The following is a 20265-nucleotide window of genomic DNA, read 5'->3' as shown; positions in this document are numbered from 1 at the left end:
TACACTCATCAAACTCCGAGCTGTTCTCCGCGCTTCTCGCGGAACTACTGGACCAGCAGAGTGCATCTCGAGATGGATCCTGCCTGTTGTCCCTGGAACTTCCACGTCACTTGATCCCCCGTCCTCAGCTTTTTATTTTCCTAAGCGGCCTCGGACCCGTGGATGCGGTGTGGACCACAGAAATCTTCGCACACTTAACCGAGCTGGAGCGTCCGATGCTAGGATCTACACATTCCAAATGGCCTTGCTAAATGTAAGATCATTAGCAAACAAGACGTTTGTATTAAACGACTTCATAAAGTCACAACAGTTGGACTTTCTATTTCTGACGGAAACATGGCTCCAACCCGGTGAGTCTGTAGCGTTTTCGGAACTGGTCCCTCCCAATTTCTCATTCTTCAGCCTCCCTCGGTCCTCTGGCAGGGGGGGAGGCCTAGCCACTGTGTTCAATCCTCGATTTCATTGCCATCAAATATTACAGCATGACTCATTTTCTAGTTTTGAACTCCAGCTGTTTGAGTTACACCTTAATCCTGCTGCGCCTCTGCTGTGTGCCCTTATATATCGCCCTCCCAAGTTTAATAAGGATTTTATCAAAGAGTTTTCTGATTTTATGGCTGGAATCGCTCTTAAATACGACAGCTTTTTGATCCTTGGCGATTTTAATATTCATGTCTGTTGTGATTCGAAATTTTTGGTCAAGGACTTTTTAAATATTATTGATTCCTTTAACTTGACCCAGTGGGTTTCTGGTCCCACGCACGAAAAAGGTCACACACTGGACTTGGTGCTTTCCCACGGGTTGGAAGTGTGCATCACGGATATATCCGAATTACGCATTTCCGATCATCTTCCTGTGTTGTTCACTCTAACACTGCGCTGCTCGATGGACAAGTCGAACGCCCCACTGCGCAAAAAGCGAGCGCTTAATGTACTAACAGCACCTGCCTTTTCTGCTGCCTTTATGGACTCTGGAATATTGAACTCCAATTGTAAAAATGTTGAGGACCTTTCGGCTATTCTTCATTCTACTTGCACTTATATCTTGGACTCTATTGCACCATTCAGAACTGTGCGCGCTAAGAATTCATCAGAACCGTGGTTGAACGATTACACCCGCTCCCTCAGACGCGACTACAGACGCGCTGAAAGGAGATGGAAAAAGGACAGATTGTATGTTTCCTTACAGATTTTAAGGACTTGTCTCTCTGCTTATCAAGAAGCTGTAAAAACTGCAAAAACACAATTTGTCTCAAACTTAGTATCAGCAAACGGTCATAGGCCTCAGGTACTTTTTAACATTCTTAATCGCTTTTTTAGTTTATGTGATAATCCTGGAGTTACTTCTTCACCAAGTATGTGCGATGATTTTTTAGCATTTTTCAATAACAAGATCTTATCGATTAGGGCCCTTGTTTCGTTGTCTGTTGTCTCAGTTCAAAGCCCTCCACCTGTGTGTTCAGCTGTCTTAGAGCAGTTTGATCCCGTCTCCCTTAAGGGCCTGACCGCGATAGTTAGTGGCCTAAGATCATCACACTGCCCCTCTGATTCTCTTCCCCCGAGTCTGCTCAAAAACACTTTTAATATTGTTGGCCCTTTTATTCTGAAATTGATTAATACGTCCCTTACTACAGGCTGCGTCCCACTATGCTTCAAACAAGCTGTAGTTCAGCCTCTTCTTAAAAAACAAAACCTGGACCCAACTGTTCTGTCTAATTACAGGCCCATCTCAAAGCTTCCTTTTCTATCTAAAGTTTTGGAGAAAGTGGTCTATCTACAGTTGCAGGCACACCTCGATTCTAATATGATCTCAGAAAAATTTCAATCTGGTTTTAAATCATTACATAGCACTGAGACAGCACTTTTAAGGATTTTTAACGATATTCTCTTAACTATGGATTCTGGCAGCCCTGCTGCCCTTTTACTGTTGGACTTGTCAGCAGCTTTCGACACGGTTGACCATGACATCCTGTTATCACGGCTAGAATCGCATGCTGGCCTAAAAGGATCTGCCCTTCAGTGGTTTCGCTCCTACTTGACAGAAAGGTTCTTTTATGTCAATATGGGCCCCCACAACTCCAAATTAGCTCCTCTTAAATACGGCGTTCCTCAAGGCTCTATTTTGGGTCCCGCCCTCTTCGCACTCTATTTGCTGCCATTGGGCTCCATCTTCTCGCGGTACAGCATTTCATTTCATTGCTTTGCGGATGATCTACAGATTTATCTACCTTTAAAATCAGGATCAGATCAACCGCAGCTCTTATTACGCTGCCTTGACGACGTTAAACAGTGGTTATCATTAAATTTTTTACAGCTAAACGAAAACAAAACTGAGGTTGTCATTTTTGGCAATTTCAATCATATCGACAGCACGTTGGGTACCCTCTCCTCGTATTGTAAAACACATGTAAAAAACCTTGGAGTTTACATTGATGGTTCTTTTAAATTGAATAAGCAGGTGAGTGCAGTAGTTCAGTTCTGTTTTTTTCAGCTAAGACAGCTAGCCAGGATAAAGCCATACCTTCCGGCTGACGTCTTCGAGCGTATCATCCACCTTTTTCTTACTTGCAGATTGGACTACTGCAATTCATTGTATTATGGCCTAGATCATGCCACCATCCATCGCCTTCAGATGGTTCAAAATGCTGCTGCTCGCCTGCTAACTGGTACCAAACGGAGAGAGCATATAACCCCAATTTTAGCCTCTTTACACTGGCTCCCTGTCCCCTACAGGATCCAATTTAAACTCTTACTTTTTGTTTTTAAGTCACTCAACGCCCGAGCCCCCCCCTACTTGTCAGAGCTCCTCTCTGCCTATGCTCCAGGAAAACCCACGAGATCTAGTTCAAAACTATTGTTGTCCATTCCACGGACTAACCTCAAATCCCGTGGTGATAGATCCTTCTCTGTGGCAGGTCCCAGACTTTGGAATAGTCTCCCCTTTAATATTAGATCTGCTCAAACTCTTGAGCAATTTAAATCTTTACTAAAGACACACTTTTACGCTCTGGCTTTTAACACATTATGACCCAAGCATTTTGGATTTATCTGAATTAGTTAGTATTGTTTCAATTCTTCTATTTTATTGTTTCTATTGTTATTATTGTATTACACTGTAGTTTTTAATTTTATTGTTATTGTTAAGCACTTTGTGCAGCATCGGCTGTTGGAAATGTGCTATATAAATAAATCTGACCTTGACCTTGACCTTGACTTAGAATAAACTGGGTCAAAGAAAAAGTGCCTCTGATTGGGCTGCTTTCTACAGTTGGCTGTGAGTCCATTGCAGGGCATCAAACATGGATAAGGGGTTGTTTCAACAGTAATTCTATGATGGAAAATTAACGAGGCATTTATCAGGATCTATATTTAATTTAATATCTATTTAACATATTTAATCAATATAAAGCTCAGTGTCTATTTCTTAGCTTGTAAAGTTGTGAAATTCATGGCAGATTCACTTCTTGGCTGTTTTGCGTTTTATTAGATAGTTGATAATAAAGAGTGTCTTTGCCTGTGGCTTTGTTAAGACTGCAGGTTTTTGTCCGCCTGACCTTTGGTGACCTTGGCGAGCTCAGGATGAACAGGCTGTCTGCTCTGTTTGGGTGTGATGCTGCCTGCAGAGACAGTCTACTCTCATGCAGACACAACATCTTTACTGATATAACGTGGTCATGGACTCTTCTCTGTTCTTCCTTATTAAATAATAGTAAAATGACTCTGCAGTTTTGTTTCAAAATGCACCAGGTCTGCTCAGTCTGAATCACACCGTTAGAGCCAGACCAAATGATTGGAGGACCAATGTTAGCACTCAAAGAGTCTAAGCAGTACCACTACCAGCTTTGGCCAGTGCAGGAGTGAACATGTAGATCCATGTTCTACTGAGCAGACACTGAGCAGAGGCAACATGCTTTTTTTTCCTGAGCTGTCATACACTTTAGATTCTAGCCAATCATTTTACGTTTCCGAGGATAGTAGGCGGGCCCAGGTACGTACGTTCTTTTAGAGCAGAGCTACAGATTAAAAATGCCCAAGGCGAAGCGGTCAAAGTCTGGCTGTACTTCACAGCAAAAGATGCAAACTCAGCAGCAACAAGTGCTTTAAGCTGATACTGTGATGCTGTCAAAGGAGGTAACACCTCGAATCTGATGAAACACCTGGCGACGCATAGCGTTTTTTTTAAAAGCCGAGAAATGCGCCGTATTTGATAGCTTGCTGCGAGACCTCACACCGAGCACATCTACTGCAGGTGTGGTGCCTGTTATCGGACCCGGAGTTAGCAACATCCCCAAAAACCCGAAGAGGAGAGTCCTGGCCCCTAGCCCTGCCAGTGTAGCAGAAATGATGAGGATGATGATGCAGCAGCAGCCGTTCTTCTCTGCGTGAGTAGCTTAATGTTGTTCGTGTGTAATTTACGTTGAGCAGGCTAACCACGTTATTACATTAATGCATGTAAGGTGAACTAGCAAACATCATCATAGCTACATGCGGCTGTCTTCTTGTTTGATGGCAGATACTCCCTTCACCCTGGCCAAAAAGGCTAAAATGACCAAAGAAAAAGTGGAAAACAGTTAAACATGAGAGGTTTTTGGACAAAGTTTGTGTTTTTTCCATTGTTTAAGCACTGCTTCCAGCCAAGAGTGATACCATATATGCCCCATAGCTGCAGAAAAGGCTAACATTGTTATCTTTTTACAAAAAAACAGATGAACATGAGAGGTTTTTGGACCAGTTTTGTGTTCTCCATTCTTTAAGCACCGGTTTGAGCACCGTTTAAGCACCGGCACCGTTTCAAAAGTAACGGTTTGGCACCGGTATCGAATAAAACCTAAACGATACCCATCCCTATTAGTAATAAGAGCCTTCTTGTAGTTGCACTAAACTGCACGATAAATCATAGAAGTAATTCAGACAGGGAGTTTTACAGTGGGGCAAAAAAGTATTTAGTCAGCCACCGATTGTGCAAGTTCCCCCACCTAAAATGATGACAGAGGTCAGTAATTTGCACCAGAGGTACACTTCAACTGTGAGAGACAGAATGTGAAAAAAAATCCATGAATTCACATGGTAGGATTTGTAAAGAATTTATTCGTAAATTTATTTATTTAGGACCGTGCATGTTAATGAACATAAATGTAAAAAAAAGAAAAAAAAGAAAAATTACATGAATGTAAACATGCCAGATTATAGCCAAAGGCTAATTTCCATCTTTAATGAGGCCGTGTATTAAGTTTCACACAGCATGGGTGGAACAGCTACTAACCATCACTGCAAGCTCGACAGCAGGAGCCGTCTTCCTGTCGCAGTATACCCCAAACAGCTAATTATTGGACCGCAGGGAAATGGGACGGGTGTTGGTGCCATGAGGGAAAACCGTCGTTCTCCTCGCTCCTCCCTTTGCCTCCTGCTTGCTCCTGCCGACCCCGCTGGTCTCCGCTTTCCCCGACACTGATTAACCCCCCTCCTCTTCCCTAACAACGTTAGGCCCCTTTGATCTCCAGCACTTAAAACCAGCAGCTACCATTGTGCCATCCAAAACATCTCTGTGGTTGCTATGGTTATTCACTTAGATACAATTACTATAGCAACAGTGTTTCTGAGGGCTGGGGAGGAAGTGGCTCAGCAGGGATCCAGGTGGAGACACATGAAAGACACAGGCTGCATATAAACGGTGGATCGGTGAGGGCCGGCCCTCCTCGCCAGCCTCGCCATCGATACGATTTCTCTTTATGTAAATACGTGACAGATATGTATGTTGAAGAAAGACAGAACATCCTTTCACACGATCCTCTGACACACTTGTCTCTACAATTGGATGTGAAACAGACTTGAAAGGAAAGAAGTCGTGTCAGGTATTAACAGATATATCAAACACATTATCTTCATATGCAGGGGTTAAGACTCTGTCATCAAACACCTTTACAGAGAAAAGTAGCCAAGTGTGTGAGATGATAGCTACAGTGAGTGACAGCTTAGCAAAAATCCTGAAAGTTGGACACTTAAGTTGGTCAGCTTTGTCAGCCACACTGCAGAGCTCACAGAAGGCCCACAGCTCTGATGACTCAGTGGATGGAATAAAGCCCTCCAATGTGAACTGCACAGTGGTGTCATCATCACGTGTCCTTCATCTTCTCTGGGATGGATCAATAGATGGCTGATCCAGCCCCGTGTCATGAGGCAGCGCTGCCTGGTTGGCAGAATCTGACCCCAGACCAGCTATATACCATGTACAGTGTTCAATCAACCTTTCACTGGGCATGTGTATAAGGTCACAGCTGTCAGTGTGCTGGATATTTGCAGTGTTTTCAAATGTATTCCACTACAGATTACATGCCCCAAAATGTATTCTGTAACGTTATTCAATGAGAGTAATGTATTCTGAATACTTTGGATTACTTAATATATTATCATGCTGTTTACAACTACATGAATGTACTGTTGCTGTGATTTATTACTGTTACTGAAGGTCCGCGGCTCCGAACCGTAGTAAAGGGACCTCTGGCTAACACGTCGGGTTCGTGTCGGCTCGTAGCTGAAAACGAGCTTTACTTTGTTGTCTGGGTCAACTTTGCTAGCAGAGACAGAGAGGCGTTGAAAGGCTGCTCCAACAGAACTTATTGTCAAAGGAGCAGAACAGAGTCAAACCTTCTGTTCTTAGAACTGAAGAAGCTTCTCGGATGAGAGGTGAAACGTCTTCAAGCAACTTAAAGAAGTCCAGACGCTTTTCTTTGCAAGCTCCTCAGACTACGATGACCTGGATGACTGAGAACCTTCACAGACAACAGAACTTATTGTTTTCGGAGGAAAACAGGAACACGGTGTACGGTCGAGTCTTAACAGCTTACTTACAGCTGGGCTCGTCAGGCTCTCTTCTTGCAGTGGTTATTATTATATTTACATGCTTCCAGCTCCCGTTTCTGCTCGGTGACAGCTGTGCTTTTCCTTTCTCTCCCTCCTCGCTCACAGACACATCACGGGTACAGCAGTCCATTCTCCCTGCAGCACGGACTACACTGCCCATGATGCTACATTCTGCCTGTTAGCTTAGCACAACAACAACAAGGCCTCTCTCACCCAGGAAACACGCAGCGTGTCACCCTGTAACCATGGCAACCACAACGCTGCCGCCTGGAACAACAGAACATGTCAAACAAACCCAAACAGTCCTGACCCGCCACAATATGAAACAGGAAAGTACCGCCGTGTAATCCATTTATTTCAACAAAGTAACTGTATTCTGAATACCACCTGTTTAAACAGTAACTGTAACAGAATACAGTTACTCGTACATGTATTCCGTTACTCCCCAACACTGGATATTTGTCATATAATTGAAATATCATTAAACTCACTACTCGTACTCATAAATATGGTCCGTGCACAAAGCAGCGTCGTCTCTTTCTAACCATCCCTGCTCCAACAAACACGAGGTTGTTTCCATCGCTGCTGCTGTTCCATGTTGTTCAGCTCTTATTGTTACTGTAAGTCTCGTAGTTCTTATTTGTGTGAGGCTTTGCTCCTGCCCGTCACTCTGCTGCTGTTACATGTTGTTCAGCTCTTATTGTTACTGTAAGTCTCGTAGTTCTTATTTGTGTGAGACTTTGCTCCTGCCCGTCACTCTGCTGCTGTTCCATGTTGTTCAGCTCTTATTGTTACTGTAAGTCTCGTAGTTCTTATTTGTGTGAGGCTTTGCTCCTGCCCGTCACTCTGCTGCTGTTCCATGTTGTACAGCTCTTATTGTTACTGTAAGTCTCGTAGTTCTTATTTGTGTGAGGCTTTGCTCCTGCCCGTCACTCTGCTGCTGTTCCATGTTGTACAGCTCTTATTGTTACTGTAAGTCTCGTAGTTCTTATTTGTGTGAGGCTTTGCTCCTGCCCGTCACTCTGCTGCTGTTCCATGTTGTTCAGCTCTTATTGTTACTGTAAGTCTCGTAGTTCTTATTTGTGTGAGGCTTTGCTCCTGCCCGTCACTCTGCTGCTGGAGCACCGGGATTTCCCCAATCAGGACAATAACGGATGTTTCTGTTCGTTTCTGGTCTATACATGTTTTATATCAGAGCGATCTCCCAGAATCTGAACTGATCAAAAAGTGCCGACATGTCCGGAGGGATTTTGGCCCACTCCTCTTTACAGCTGCTTCCACAGATTTAGTAAAGGAGGCTCTGGAGGCTGGCTAGCCCACTTCTTCTTCAGCCCCTGCTTTGTTTGCACCCATCCACGGCCACCACTGTGTGTTTGACTGTGGGGATGTTGGTGTGTCACACTCAGCATTTCTCAGCCTTCAGCCAATCATCCAGACGGTCAAACCTCAGACGGGCTTGTACATGCTAAACCGCGTGGGTGCTGCAGTAGTTCAATCCTCTACCAGTGTTACCAGTATGTGGTGACTGTCATCCACCTGCCTTCTCACCATTAACCAGCTCCTCCTGTGTGAGTTTCCTTTCCTATGATCATCCTCCGCCCATGAGGCTGACAGATCACATCATGGTCAGAACTGCTGCACCCACAGTCACCGAGCTTCATGCTGACGCCCTTTGCATCTATATGCTGAGAGTCCCACAGCCAGTCTGTGGGATCCAGGGTTGTAGAGGACCACACACTTCATTCAGGGACATGCAGATCTGTTCATAACTGATATGTTTTTTGTTCGATGTTTCTAAACTCAGGTAAAAATCAGAGACTGTTCATTTCTCTGTAAGTGAGCAAACTTATAAATTCAGCAGGGAGGATAATTGTTTCCCCGTCGTAGTTCAGTGTAGCTAGTCTCTTAACCCCCAACCAACCCGCTGCACCTCCTCCCTCCCCTCCCTCTCATAAAATATTGAGAGAGCCTGGCACTAGGCCAGACGCCCCCCTCCCTCTCTGCCAGGCAGACTGACGGAGCATGTGGCTGTGGGAGGGGCACGAAGGGCGGCTCGGCTGAGGAGATATTTGTGGTGGCTGTTACAGAACTGCGCTACAACGCTGACATATTTGTCTCCGTGTTGTGGGTGCAGGCAGAGTTATGGCTGGATGGTGTTTATAGTGAACAGGCTCCCCTGTTGTTAAAGCAGAATCGTGTTTCTCATTTAAAGTGTCACATTTCTGAAATGTACAGTAACCATGAACATATTCGTTCTCTAAATGAACGCCACGAGTTGTTCCCACATCGAGCTGCTCTACTCTGAACTCATTCACACGAGCACTTTCTGCTCGAGTGCTTCCTCTGTTCACAGCCACACTCACGGATGCGCTGGAGAACAGCTCGGGTAAGAAGTGTGAACAACATGCTGGCATTTCATTCTACCTGCAGTGGTCAAATCAAGGCAGTGGTCAAATCTAGCTTCTTTCAGCTCAGGCAGCTGCAAAAACAAAGCCAATTCTTTCACGGCAGCACTTTGATCCACGCCTTTGTCAGCACTCGGCTGCATTACTGTGATGACCTTCATGTTGGAGCTGTGGGCGTCTCCACAGTGGGCCTGGGAAACTTTGAAAAGATGTTTTCTTCTTTCGGCCATAAAATCCAGATCTTGGTTTCCTCTTTGTGAGCACAACAGAGACTCCCCTTGTTTCTTACACAGCCCCCCTTTGGCTTTCATGCACACACACCCACTCAGGGAATAAAGTCACTGCAGCCATTTAGCTGCTTCTCAGCACTCGCTGCATAACCTGAGGTTGGTCAGCCGGTCGACTCGTCGTGCATAGTGACAAATGAGGGATTTCAAATATTTCCAAAGCGATGCATCAGGTTTCTTTGCAGATGAAGTGAGACGTGGATGTTTCACAGCACCAATGAAGATTGTGTTTAAGTGCAGCCGGGCGCACGCTCCCCCAGCGACGCCAGCTTCTTCTCACCGTGCAAACACTTTGATTTGAAATAGATTACAGCCGTGAGTGTTTGACTGTGATGGACTGGTGATGTGTTCAGGGTCGCAGGTTTCCACCCGCCTCGTCTCTTTGCATGCAGTGAAGGAAACTATGCAAACTATGCAAGGTGTGCAGTAACAGGTCTGAACAAACCAGCAGCAAATAACTTCCAGTCTCCACAGGTTCAGTGCAGCTGGTGTAACAAACGTTTGGTTACAACATATTAATGTTCGCACACTGCTGTAAAAACTGTTTTATTAAAATGAACGTGCACTTTTGTAGAAGCTCGTGGTGAACGCTCCACTGCCTTTGTTTTATTGTTACTATTATGTTGTGATGGGTTGAACAGGATGACTTGAGACGTGTGCGATGTGACAGAATAGACAGATGGAAGCCTTCATGTTGGATCAGAACGACGTCGGGCTTGTTGGTCTGCTGTGGTTTGATCAGAAGACTTCCTCAGATCAGCACCGTGGCCCTCCTCTTCCTCTCCCCCATCTGCTTCTTCTAGCAGCTTCCAACACACTGAGGTCTCTGACAGTGAGAGTGACTCCAGTGTTCCTGTAACTTTGAAGCAGAGGTTCAAGACAGATTTGATCTTTCCTTTCCTTCTGTTTGGGATTGAAGTGATGTAATATCAGGGGGGCAGGGGGGGCTATGATGTCCTGTCATTCTCATGTAAATCTGTGTTGGGAACATTAATGTTTAGTAAATGTGAAGTTAGCAGAGCAGTTTTGGTCTGAATCACTGACGTCTTTCTTAAATACTGCAGGAACAGTTAGGAGTGTAACTGTAATCTGTAACTGTAGTTTGGCTGAGCTGGAGTCTTTGGGTTCATCATGTCGTTGGATGCTCACCTCCTGCAGCTGCTGGCTGCTCTCCCAGATAAGAGATGATATCTGAATGTCCTTTATAATAACCTTAATTCACCTCGCACACACACAATGAGCTGTCTAATCAGCTGACCGGAGCAGGTGCTGTGTGTGAGAGCGATGTTGGGGTTGTGAGGGCCCAAAGAGCTGGATCTCAGCCCCTGTGGAGGACAGAGGGGGTATGGACGTCGCGTGCGTGGAAACCACTCCTCAGCTACTAGCTGCAGATGTGCAGTGCACATGTGGAACATGCAGCACCTTAAACCAACTTTTCCTCTGGAGTTAAACACTCTCCCTATCTGTTCACATACAGGTCTGTGTCCTCTGTACAAACCGCCGGTGACCGTAGCAAACTGGCAACCAGAGTAATGGTAAATGGTAAATGCACTGGTTCTTATACAGCACTCTTCTACCCTCCCTAAGCACTAAACCAGTTCCAGAGCATCTAATAAAAGCACTGGCAGCAACAGGGGCCAGTATCCCGCCCAAGGTGACTTTGGCACGCAGACTGGAGCAGCCGGGGATCGAACTACCGACTGACGTCCTGAGCCACAGTCGCCTCTTTTCCAGTAGAACATAACTGCCTCAGCTCTACTCGACTCTGTTTCTCAGTTACAGTTGAGCACCACCTCAGTGTGGGTGGGGCTGTTACAGCAACACAACCTGGAAGTCCCGTGACGCAAACACAACAAGCGATGACATCCCGGTGATGGAACATCTGCACCCCGTCACTGGACTTCCTGTGTAGCCGTTTCCCTCGTTGCCAGGCAGGTTTGAGTCTTGAAGGGTTCGCTCTCATAACTGATCCAGTGATGTCACTTCCTGGCCATCAGCGGCATGTATCTGGGACACAAACTGGGCTTGGAACTGGGTGAGAGATGAAACTCTGAGGACCTGCACAGACTTGCTGCCTCGCTCTTTGTGAGGAACGTCCTTCAGGAGTATGAAAGGGAAACTAGCAGTTTATTGAAACCAGCTCCGCTTCAACCTCAGATGCACACAAAGTAGACTCGTTCCCCAAGAGTTTGCACTTTGGATCCCAGGTATCGAACCAGCAACCCTCTGATTAGCAGATGAGCCAGTCGGGCTACAGCTACCCTACGTGTGTGTGTGTGTTGCCTTTTCATTCACATAATCCATCTTATCTCTAATGAAAAAGCCAAATGAAATCCTCAGATTTGCCCCTCAGGTTCCCACAGTGTTCAGGTCCCACATTTGAGCCACGACTGTGGGTAACACAGAGGACAGAGCATGTCCTTTAGCCTTCTTTGTTTTTGGATTGTGTGCCACAGAGTCTCCCTGAAGATGATTTTGGCACGTTTGCTGAGATTGTTTGAAAAACAAGCTGAAGAACACGTCCACGATGTCACAGCAGCTGTGGGCCTCGATGGAGCCCACGCTTGTCCTGGAGGCGTCCTCTGTGGAGTGAGGCCGGCTCACATGGTTCAGTCTGAACAGGGTGAAGCTCCAGCTTTGACCTCATTAACTTCCAGTAGTGGAAAAGCAGCTGTAGCTGCATTTTTCATCACTATTAATGAGATGCTGCTGGGACCTGCTGTTAGTGGGAGCTCAAAGCCTGAGGCCATCATTAAGATCTGTGTGGGTCTGTGTGGGTCTGTGTGGGTCTGTGTGTGTGTCTGTGTGGGTCTGTGTGTGTGTCTGTGTGGGTCTGTGTGTGTGTGTGGGTCTGTGTGGATCTGTGTGTGTGTGTGTGAGTCTGTGTGGGTCTGTGTGGGTCTGTGTGTGTGTGTGGGTCTGTGTGGGTCTGTGTGTGTGTGTGGGTCTGTGTGGGTCTGTGTGTGTGTCTGTGTGTGTCTGTGTGTGTGTGTGTGGGTCTGTGTGTGTGTGTGGGTCTGTGTGGGTCTGTGTGTGTGTCTGTGTGTGTCTGTGTGTGTGTGTGGGTCTGTGTGTGTGTGGGTCTGTGTGGGTCTGTGTGTGTGTGTGGGTCTGTGTGAGTCTGTGTGTGTGTCTGTGTGTGTCTGTGTGTGGGTCTGTGTGTGTGTGTGGGTCTGTGTGTGTGTGGGTCTGTGTGGGTCTGTGTGTGTGTGTGGGTCTGTGTGGGTCTGTGTGTGTGTCTGTGTGTGTCTGTGTGTGTGTGTGGGTCTGTGTGTGTGTGTGGGTCTGTGTGGGTCTGTGTGTGTGTGTGGGTCTGTGTGTGTGTGGGTCTGTGTGGGTCTGTGTGGGTGTGTGGGTCTGTGTGGGTCTGTGTGTGTGTGTGGGTCTGTGTGGGTCTGTGTGTGTGTGGGACACTCACTGAGTAGTAGTCCACTGACCGACCCAAACACGGTGACTTCATATCACAGGAAATATTCAGCTCAGGCTTCTGTCTGACGCTTTGCTGTCTCACATTTAAATCACAAAGGTTGTTTCTACAAACACCCACTCATCTATCGTCCTCTTACACACCGGTCACAGACCCACTGCTGAACTCACAATATCATTTATTTTCCTTGTGTTTGATTGGTGGTACAGTTGTTTTATTTTGTGTGTTTGTTACACAGGAAAGCTGTTATTGATCAGTTTGAGAGTAAAACAGAAACTGTGAGTGTAAATGTGGAGATTACAGTCGTTTCATGCTGTAACCTACAAAATGCTTTGTGCAGACGAGTCCGTGAAATCAATCAATCATCCTGATTTCTTTAGCTCATGAACACAGTGTGGGGTCAGTGTTAACAACATGGTGCAGAAAGGAAACACAAGCGTGGAGTCGGTGGGATTGTGCAAACGGTGGCTCGTGCATCAATCAGCTCCAGCTGTGATGCATCTCTTTGATTAGTGGGAGCAGCAAACTCCATCCAGACAGCTTCCTTTGTTTTTTTCACTTGACTGATCGATCAGCGCACAGCTCCGTTTAGCACACACGCCATCTTTAACGACGGCGTGGAGTCTGTGCCCTGTTCCTCCCACACACGAGTGTTCGTTCATGTTCGGCCTTGTGTCTGAGCGTTTCCTCTCAGTGTGTCTGTAACGAGGAAGCCACGGGCAGGTCGCACACAAACGTGTGGCTGCCGAATGTGCGAGTGTGGCAACGTGTGGCAACTATTCTGGTTTGCCAGCGACGTTTCCAGATAAACACTGGTGGCAGCTGCTGCCATGGCAACACCATTGTGCTCCCTCCCTCCCTCGCTCGTCTCCCCTCCCTCTCCCCAACCACTCCTCTCTCTCATGCTCCGCCGGCTCAGAGAGCGAGGACCAGAGAGGAGAGAGGTCAGCTCGATTCAGAGGACAGAAAGAAGAAAGGAATAACCCGGAGTGGACGGGGACAGGATGAGCGAGGACAGCCACTCCCACTACAGGCTGGACCCCAGCGATCGCCTCAATGGGCTGGGACAGAGGAGGAAGAGACCCAAGAAGGTAAACGAATAGATGGAGAGCCACGTGGTGCAAAGTGTGTAAGGATGGAGCACCCCACCCTGCAAAAAGAGAAAGGAGGTGGGGTTAGGTGAGGTTTGTTTATGTGCAGACGAGCGTCCACATGATGTTAGGAGCACCGAACCATCTCTCACCCCGTCGTCTCCTGTGGAGTGTGTGGCTGCTCCCCCACAGCAGTTGTATCCTCTCTCATATCCTCCGTCTCCTGGTGTTGTGTTGCTCCACAGTGAGTCGTAGTAGGAGGCTCACATGCTGTCAGGGTGGGTCCCTGCTTGCCCTTTGTGTGCCTGTCGTTGGGGGTTTTGCTGTTTGCAGCTATCAGGAGGTTTGTGTTGTAGCCTGATGTGAGAAGTGTTGTTATTATCATCATTTTTAACATTTCTGCACCGCTACAATAAACAGACACACACCCATCAGCCTGTTTACAGATCTATACGCCCATAAAGACGTGAAACACACATTGCACAAATCTACTATAACGTGTTCGTATGTGTTATAAAATAAAGAGGTAAAGTATTAGCTGTTCAGGTTGATTCATAAATATGACCTCAGCACGTGAAATCCTTCTGCTGACATCCCTAAAAGCTCGTCAGACCAACGAAGCCGTACAACACAAATAACCAGACCAAACCAGGGTTGTGCGTCTGTTGTTGAGAACATTGTCAGTAAACCACAGATCAGTGTTTATGTACCAGTGACGTCCTGTCAGTCTCGATGTAATGATTCCTGACAGCGCGTCTTTGTGTGCCACCTGCTCGCTCAGCAGCTACACAACCCAGGAGCTCAGTTTTGAAACAAACCTTAGCACAGTGTTTGTGTGTCCGCCGGGAGTGATGTCTCACTCCGTTTCCATCCTTTTCTCGTGAACAGCGATCTGGTGTTTCTGAGGACACAGAAGCATCCAGCGTCATTATTTTTGTGTATGTCGTGTGAGCTGAGAGTGGAACGCTGCAACCAAAGGTAGTGAGCGCGTCAGCCTTTAACGTCGCGGCTGGTTGTGCGATCGTGTCGCCGCTGAACTCGTGTGGCCTGAAACTGAGAGTTTGTCTCAGGGATCTTTACATTTGAAGTCAGGTAAACAGGAGCAATCATCCAGTGAACTAACAGAACATTCAGGAGCAGTTTACTCTCATGAATGTCAGACAAACTGAGGTTTGTGTGTCAGTTAGATTCTTTAAGTCGTTAAAGTGTCTCTGTTAGGAAAAGCATCTGTTTCCTCCACCTCTGCAGAACTGCGTGACCTGTAGCATCATTGCAGGAAGTATCCTGTGACAATGAGTGACTGCACATCATCATTATCAACACATAAACCTGTGGTCTGGACCTGCAGTTCTTATTTTTACTGTCTGGTTTTGTGTAAAGCAGCACTTCAGTAAGCACCTGTGAAGCACACAGTCATAGTCGAGTAAGGAAGCGATCCATATGTGAAACATATTCCACGTCTACAGGATAGTGGAGGTTACATGGGTCAACCTGGCAAACTGTACCAGCACATGTGATCACACTGATAGCAGAACACAGGTATGTGAGTCTCTACGACGAGGTCAGAAACCAGTAACAAATGTTTCATGTGATTCGTTTTTCTCCAGTTTGTCTGCAGTGAACCTTAAATACTCACTGAACCAGCTGTTTCCTGATGTGGTGACGTGTGTCGGTGATGAAGCCAACACTCTGTCCAGTGTTGGGCAAGTTACTTGAAAACAGTAATCAGTAACTAATTACTTCCCAAAAAAAGTAATCCCGTTACTTTACTGATTACTTATTTTCAAAAGTAATTAATTACTTAGTTACTTTTTAAAAACACGATTTACAACCTGAGTAGGTGATAAAGTGATAGATCTTTCAGCCCAATTCTACTTTTTCTGCATAATCCATCATACAAAATGTAATCAAATGGAAAAGTCTCTTTTTAAAACTTGTTTTATTAGATTTAATCTTTTAACTTTATGCATCAAGCAAACATTTAATTATCTGCAACATTCTCTGACTGGAAGAAATTAGTTTAACATTTAAACCTATTTTCTGCACATTCCAGCACATAAAATAAAATATTTTGTGTGTTTACACTCAGTCTTTCAAATAGATGCAAGTAAAACACAGCAGAAAATAAATAAAGTCAAAGACTCAGCGGTCCTGTTGCTCTATTTTCACCTGTAAAGCAGGAGCAGGGTAGGCGGAGGTTTACCCTGGTGCAGGTGTGCCGCGGTGGTCAGTGGAAGAATCCGCGCGAGTGTCTCTGTGAGTTTCCCATCACGTCGTAGCTACTCGGTGCTTGTTGGAAGTTTAGGGGTTTTTTTTCGCTGTAAAAAGAAGTTTTCTTCCCACGCACGATGGACACTAATGTTTTTGTCACTTTTTATGGAATCAAACTCAAAGTAAGGTCAGTACTTCCACGCTTTAAACGCTGCACGCTCACACTCTCTCTGCACTCGATATGTGATCCATTGTTGATCTGCACACAGCTGTTGTCACTAACGGCGCCCTCGCTTACGTCACTGTCGTGAGACATTCTCGCAAAAAAATCATGGTTTTAGTAACGCAGTAACGCAGCGTTCCTACGGGAAAGTAACGGTAATCGAATTACTGTTTTTGCAATAGTAATCCCTTACTTTACTCGTTACTTGAAAAAAGTAATCAGATTACGCGTTACTGGAGCGTTGTTCTCCTCTGTAACAAAGCAGTGATAAAGGAATAGATGCTGATTTTATTCATTTCAACTTGTGTCTTTGTGCTGCTGGATTCAGTCTGAAGCAGGCAGCAGTGCTGAACCTACCAGTGTAAATGTGATGGTGGAAGCAGAGGCCAGCACTTGGCAGTGCTAAACACAATAAAAGACTCACAAGTTCCTGCTCAAAGGTCAGCTGCCTTCAGATCAATCATTAACCTGCAGCAGGTTGTGGCCTGATGTGTTTGTAAGAGTTTCACTTTCAGGAGGAGAAGATTTAAACGAGTCGCACAAATGTGAACTACAATGTCTGTGACACACAATTTAGTGCAAACTGCAGTAAATCTGACCTGAAGAAATCCAGTCTTCTGCCTGTTGTGGTTGTGACAGCTGCTCGTAGGAGAGTTTGTTTGTAGGAGGTGGAGATGTTCTCAGATCAAGTGCGTAATCGTCTCTTTGTGTAGACGCTAAAAGCTGTGAGCCAAAACTCTCTGCTCTGAAACTCTTCACTCAGTCCTCACGCTGAGAGTTTAGAGGCTGAACTTCTTGTTCCTCCATAACACTTTTCATGAAACAGCAGAAATGAGCTTGTGTTTCTCAGCAGTGCGCACACAGAGAACCGATCCTCTCTGCTCAGTCTGAACAAATCAAAGTGAAACGTCAGTGAAAACACAGCTGCTGATCAAACTGTGTCAGATTAATGCCTCAATGTTTCACTGTGAGGTTAAAAAATACATAAAAATGATTTAAAGAAGTAGGAGGCAGATTTTCACAATAAGAGCACTTTGTTTTTAATTCAGTTAATGTCAAACTGTCATCAACACCTCTGTGTTGTCTCCGTCTCTGAGCAGATTCAGGCATTACTCAAATAATAAAGGCTTTTTTTCACTATTATACTTTTCATTAGTCTCCAGGTTGATGATTATAAACAGAATTATTAAAGTTTTTATCATTTCAGGCTGAAAATCAACATGAATTTGGTTCTAATCAAAGAAGCTCCTTTAATGTGTGTCATTAAAATCCTCACACAGACTTAAAAAGGCGACATTAACATTAAAATAAATGAAAGAAGCTTCAGCTGAGAGCTTCATGCAGTCATCATCAGCAGCTCATAGCAGTCACAGCTCTTTATTACGCAGCTTTGCAGGAATTAAAGTGGCTGAAGTGTCAGAGTTTGTGTGAGAAGCTGCTTCATGGACAGCTGTACACACGTCTTTATTATTTCTTCATAAATCAAACACACAGGTTTGTCTGCAGATGATTTAAAGTGTGTCGTTGTGCAGTTAAAGCTGTTTGTGTGACGCCCTGACCTCCTGTGAATGAAACAGCCAATCAGATCCATCAGAGAGAGAGCAGGAAGTGTTGTGTGTTTGTGACAGAACAAGGAAACAGTGATGATGATGAACATAAAGGTCCTCTGATGTTTCCTGTTACAGTAACGCTTGTTCATCTGTTGCTCTCCTACACTTTCCTATAAATAAAGGAGAAAAAGTCCGTTTAGTTTCATTTCCTACAGCTCAGAGTTACACTTCACATTCCTGCTGTCACATCAAAAAGCTTCACTTTGGTCCAACATCTACATGTTAACATGAAACACAGAGAGACTCAGAACATCTGGAACATCTGCACTTTGACCCAAACTGTTATAGCAGGATATTTTCTGCATATTTCTTATGTTGGACCTGTTTGAACTGTAAACGACCTGTAATCATCTGTAAATGGTGTGAGACACACTGAGGCCACCTACAGGGCAGCTGGGGAACAGCAGGGATCTGAAATCATACGAGACGTTAGTGAGTGAGAAGAACAAACGGACTTAAGATGGCTCGAAGTGATCAAAGTTGATCTAAAACAGAAGATAAATCCACTGATTCTTTGTAAAGTTCATCTGCTGCTCACATGAATCCATGAAAGATTTATTCCACTGAATGTTTCTTCAAAGCTCATTTCAACCTGTTGAAGTCATGAATGAAAGTGCAGACTGAGAGTGGATCACATGATGTTTGAGGTGTGTCATGTGACATGTTCAGTATTGTCACACATGTCTAGATTGTCCCTGATATCATAACTGCTCAAACACTGATGATTATATTTGAAGAATTATTCCTGATGGCAGCAAAGTTTGAATGGAGCTCTCTGTCTGTGCTGATTTGTCGCCCTCTGGAGGTCAAAGCACAAACCTACAGGGCAGCTGGGGAACAGCAGGGATCTGAAATCATATGAGACGTTAGTGAGAAGTTAGAACAAACGGACTTAAGATGGCTCGAAGTGATCAAAGTTGATCTAAAACAGAAGATAAATCCAAAGCAGCATCAGATGAATGTTACCATTTCCAGTTACGGTGCCCTTCATCTAATATGGAAATGTGTTGTTTTTTTTTTTGCCGTGTTGTTGTTCTTCCTATTGTGTTTAGGCCAGAGATGCTCTTCAAACAGCGGACAGACATGACCACATTACAAGAACATGGTGTGAGTCCGATTTGATATTCCAGTCAACGCTGAGAGACCTTAACCAGGAAGTCAGAGGTCAGCTGATGCTGCGAGCAGGAAGTGAACCAAGGGAAAGGTCCACTCTACTCAATCCCAAAGAAAATATGCTGGTATTTGTTGATGTTGATGGTACAATAAAAATACATAATATAATAAATAATAAAATATCATGTGATGATGAGATGTGTTGTTGGTGTTTGTATTTTCTGTAAATGTATTTTTTAATGTAAATGCTTTGTTCCAGACGGACAGGGAATCAGTTGCTGTACGATGACATCATCTTGATGTTGACGAGGAGGGCGAGAAAAACTAGTTTTGTCCTGCAGATGGCGATCTTGCACCGTGTTCAGAGAGCCGACACTTTGATGGTGCTGCTCTACTCAGCTTACTTTAGCCTGGGTTGGACTCTATATGAGCAGCTTCCACTCTGGTTTCACTCTTAAACACACTTGTTTGATTTCACTTGTAAAAGTTGAAGAATAAATATTTTATTACAAAATTATTTGTTGATGCATTTTTTTAGGGTCAAATATCTTGTTTGATTTGAGGAATGAACTGTTAGGGTGGAAAAAGTGAATCAGGTTAAAATAGTGGTGCTTTATATCAGTGAAGATGTATAATGTAATTTAAAATGTTGATGATGGGTTGTAGTGGGCTTGTACTTACAAAACTGTCTCATTTTATTGGAACGATCCACAGTTGCATCCATTCACGGATGACATCTGACATCATTTGACATCTGGTCTGAACACGTTTGTACACAAGATGCCTCAGTTCTGGATGTTCCCACAGACTCCTCTGTGAACCTAAAGAAAAGGTCAAAGGTCAGCAGCACATGTAGTTGGGACAATTCTTCAGTCGCACAAACTACACAATCATTTTCCTCCAATGACGACTTTTCACTTGCAGAAATGGTCCTGTGTGATTTCCAGGCTGTGATATAAAAACTAGTTCCTAATGGCAGCGACTCACTCAGTAAACATGTGTTTCCTTCACCAACCTCACACACAGATCCAATAAGA

General features: G+C 44.9%; 1 protein-coding gene across 3 annotated transcripts in view; it reads left to right on the top strand.

The window, feature by feature from the left end:
• The window catches only part of LOC146577308 (uncharacterized), a 32903-nt gene extending 13176 nt beyond the window's left edge, over positions 1-19727 (top strand). Inside the window, exons 1-3 of one of the 3 annotated variants that reach the window (XM_085253036.1) lie at positions 13796-14071; positions 19168-19372; positions 19488-19727. In XM_085253036.1, coding sequence (XP_085109162.1) covers positions 13985-14071; positions 19168-19372; positions 19488-19528 — 333 coding nt within the window. In that variant the 5' untranslated portion in view covers positions 13796-13984 and the 3' untranslated portion in view covers positions 19529-19727. Of the gene's footprint in view, positions 1-13795; positions 14072-19167; positions 19373-19487 lie in introns of those variants that run through there. The other 2 variants (XM_085253054.1, XM_085253044.1) reach the window with 2 other exon arrangements.
• Positions 19728-20265: the final 538 nt, after the last annotated feature.

The sequence above is a fragment of the Mchenga conophoros genome, linkage group LG3 (assembly GCF_057382185.1).
Source record: "Mchenga conophoros isolate Kocher_MC1m ecotype Shallow Benthic linkage group LG3, M_conophoros_male_GT1.1, whole genome shotgun sequence".
Lineage (NCBI taxonomy): Eukaryota > Metazoa > Chordata > Actinopteri > Cichliformes > Cichlidae > Mchenga > Mchenga conophoros.
Note: the sequence above shows the minus strand (reverse complement) of the source record. Positions and strands in the feature narration are given on the sequence as shown.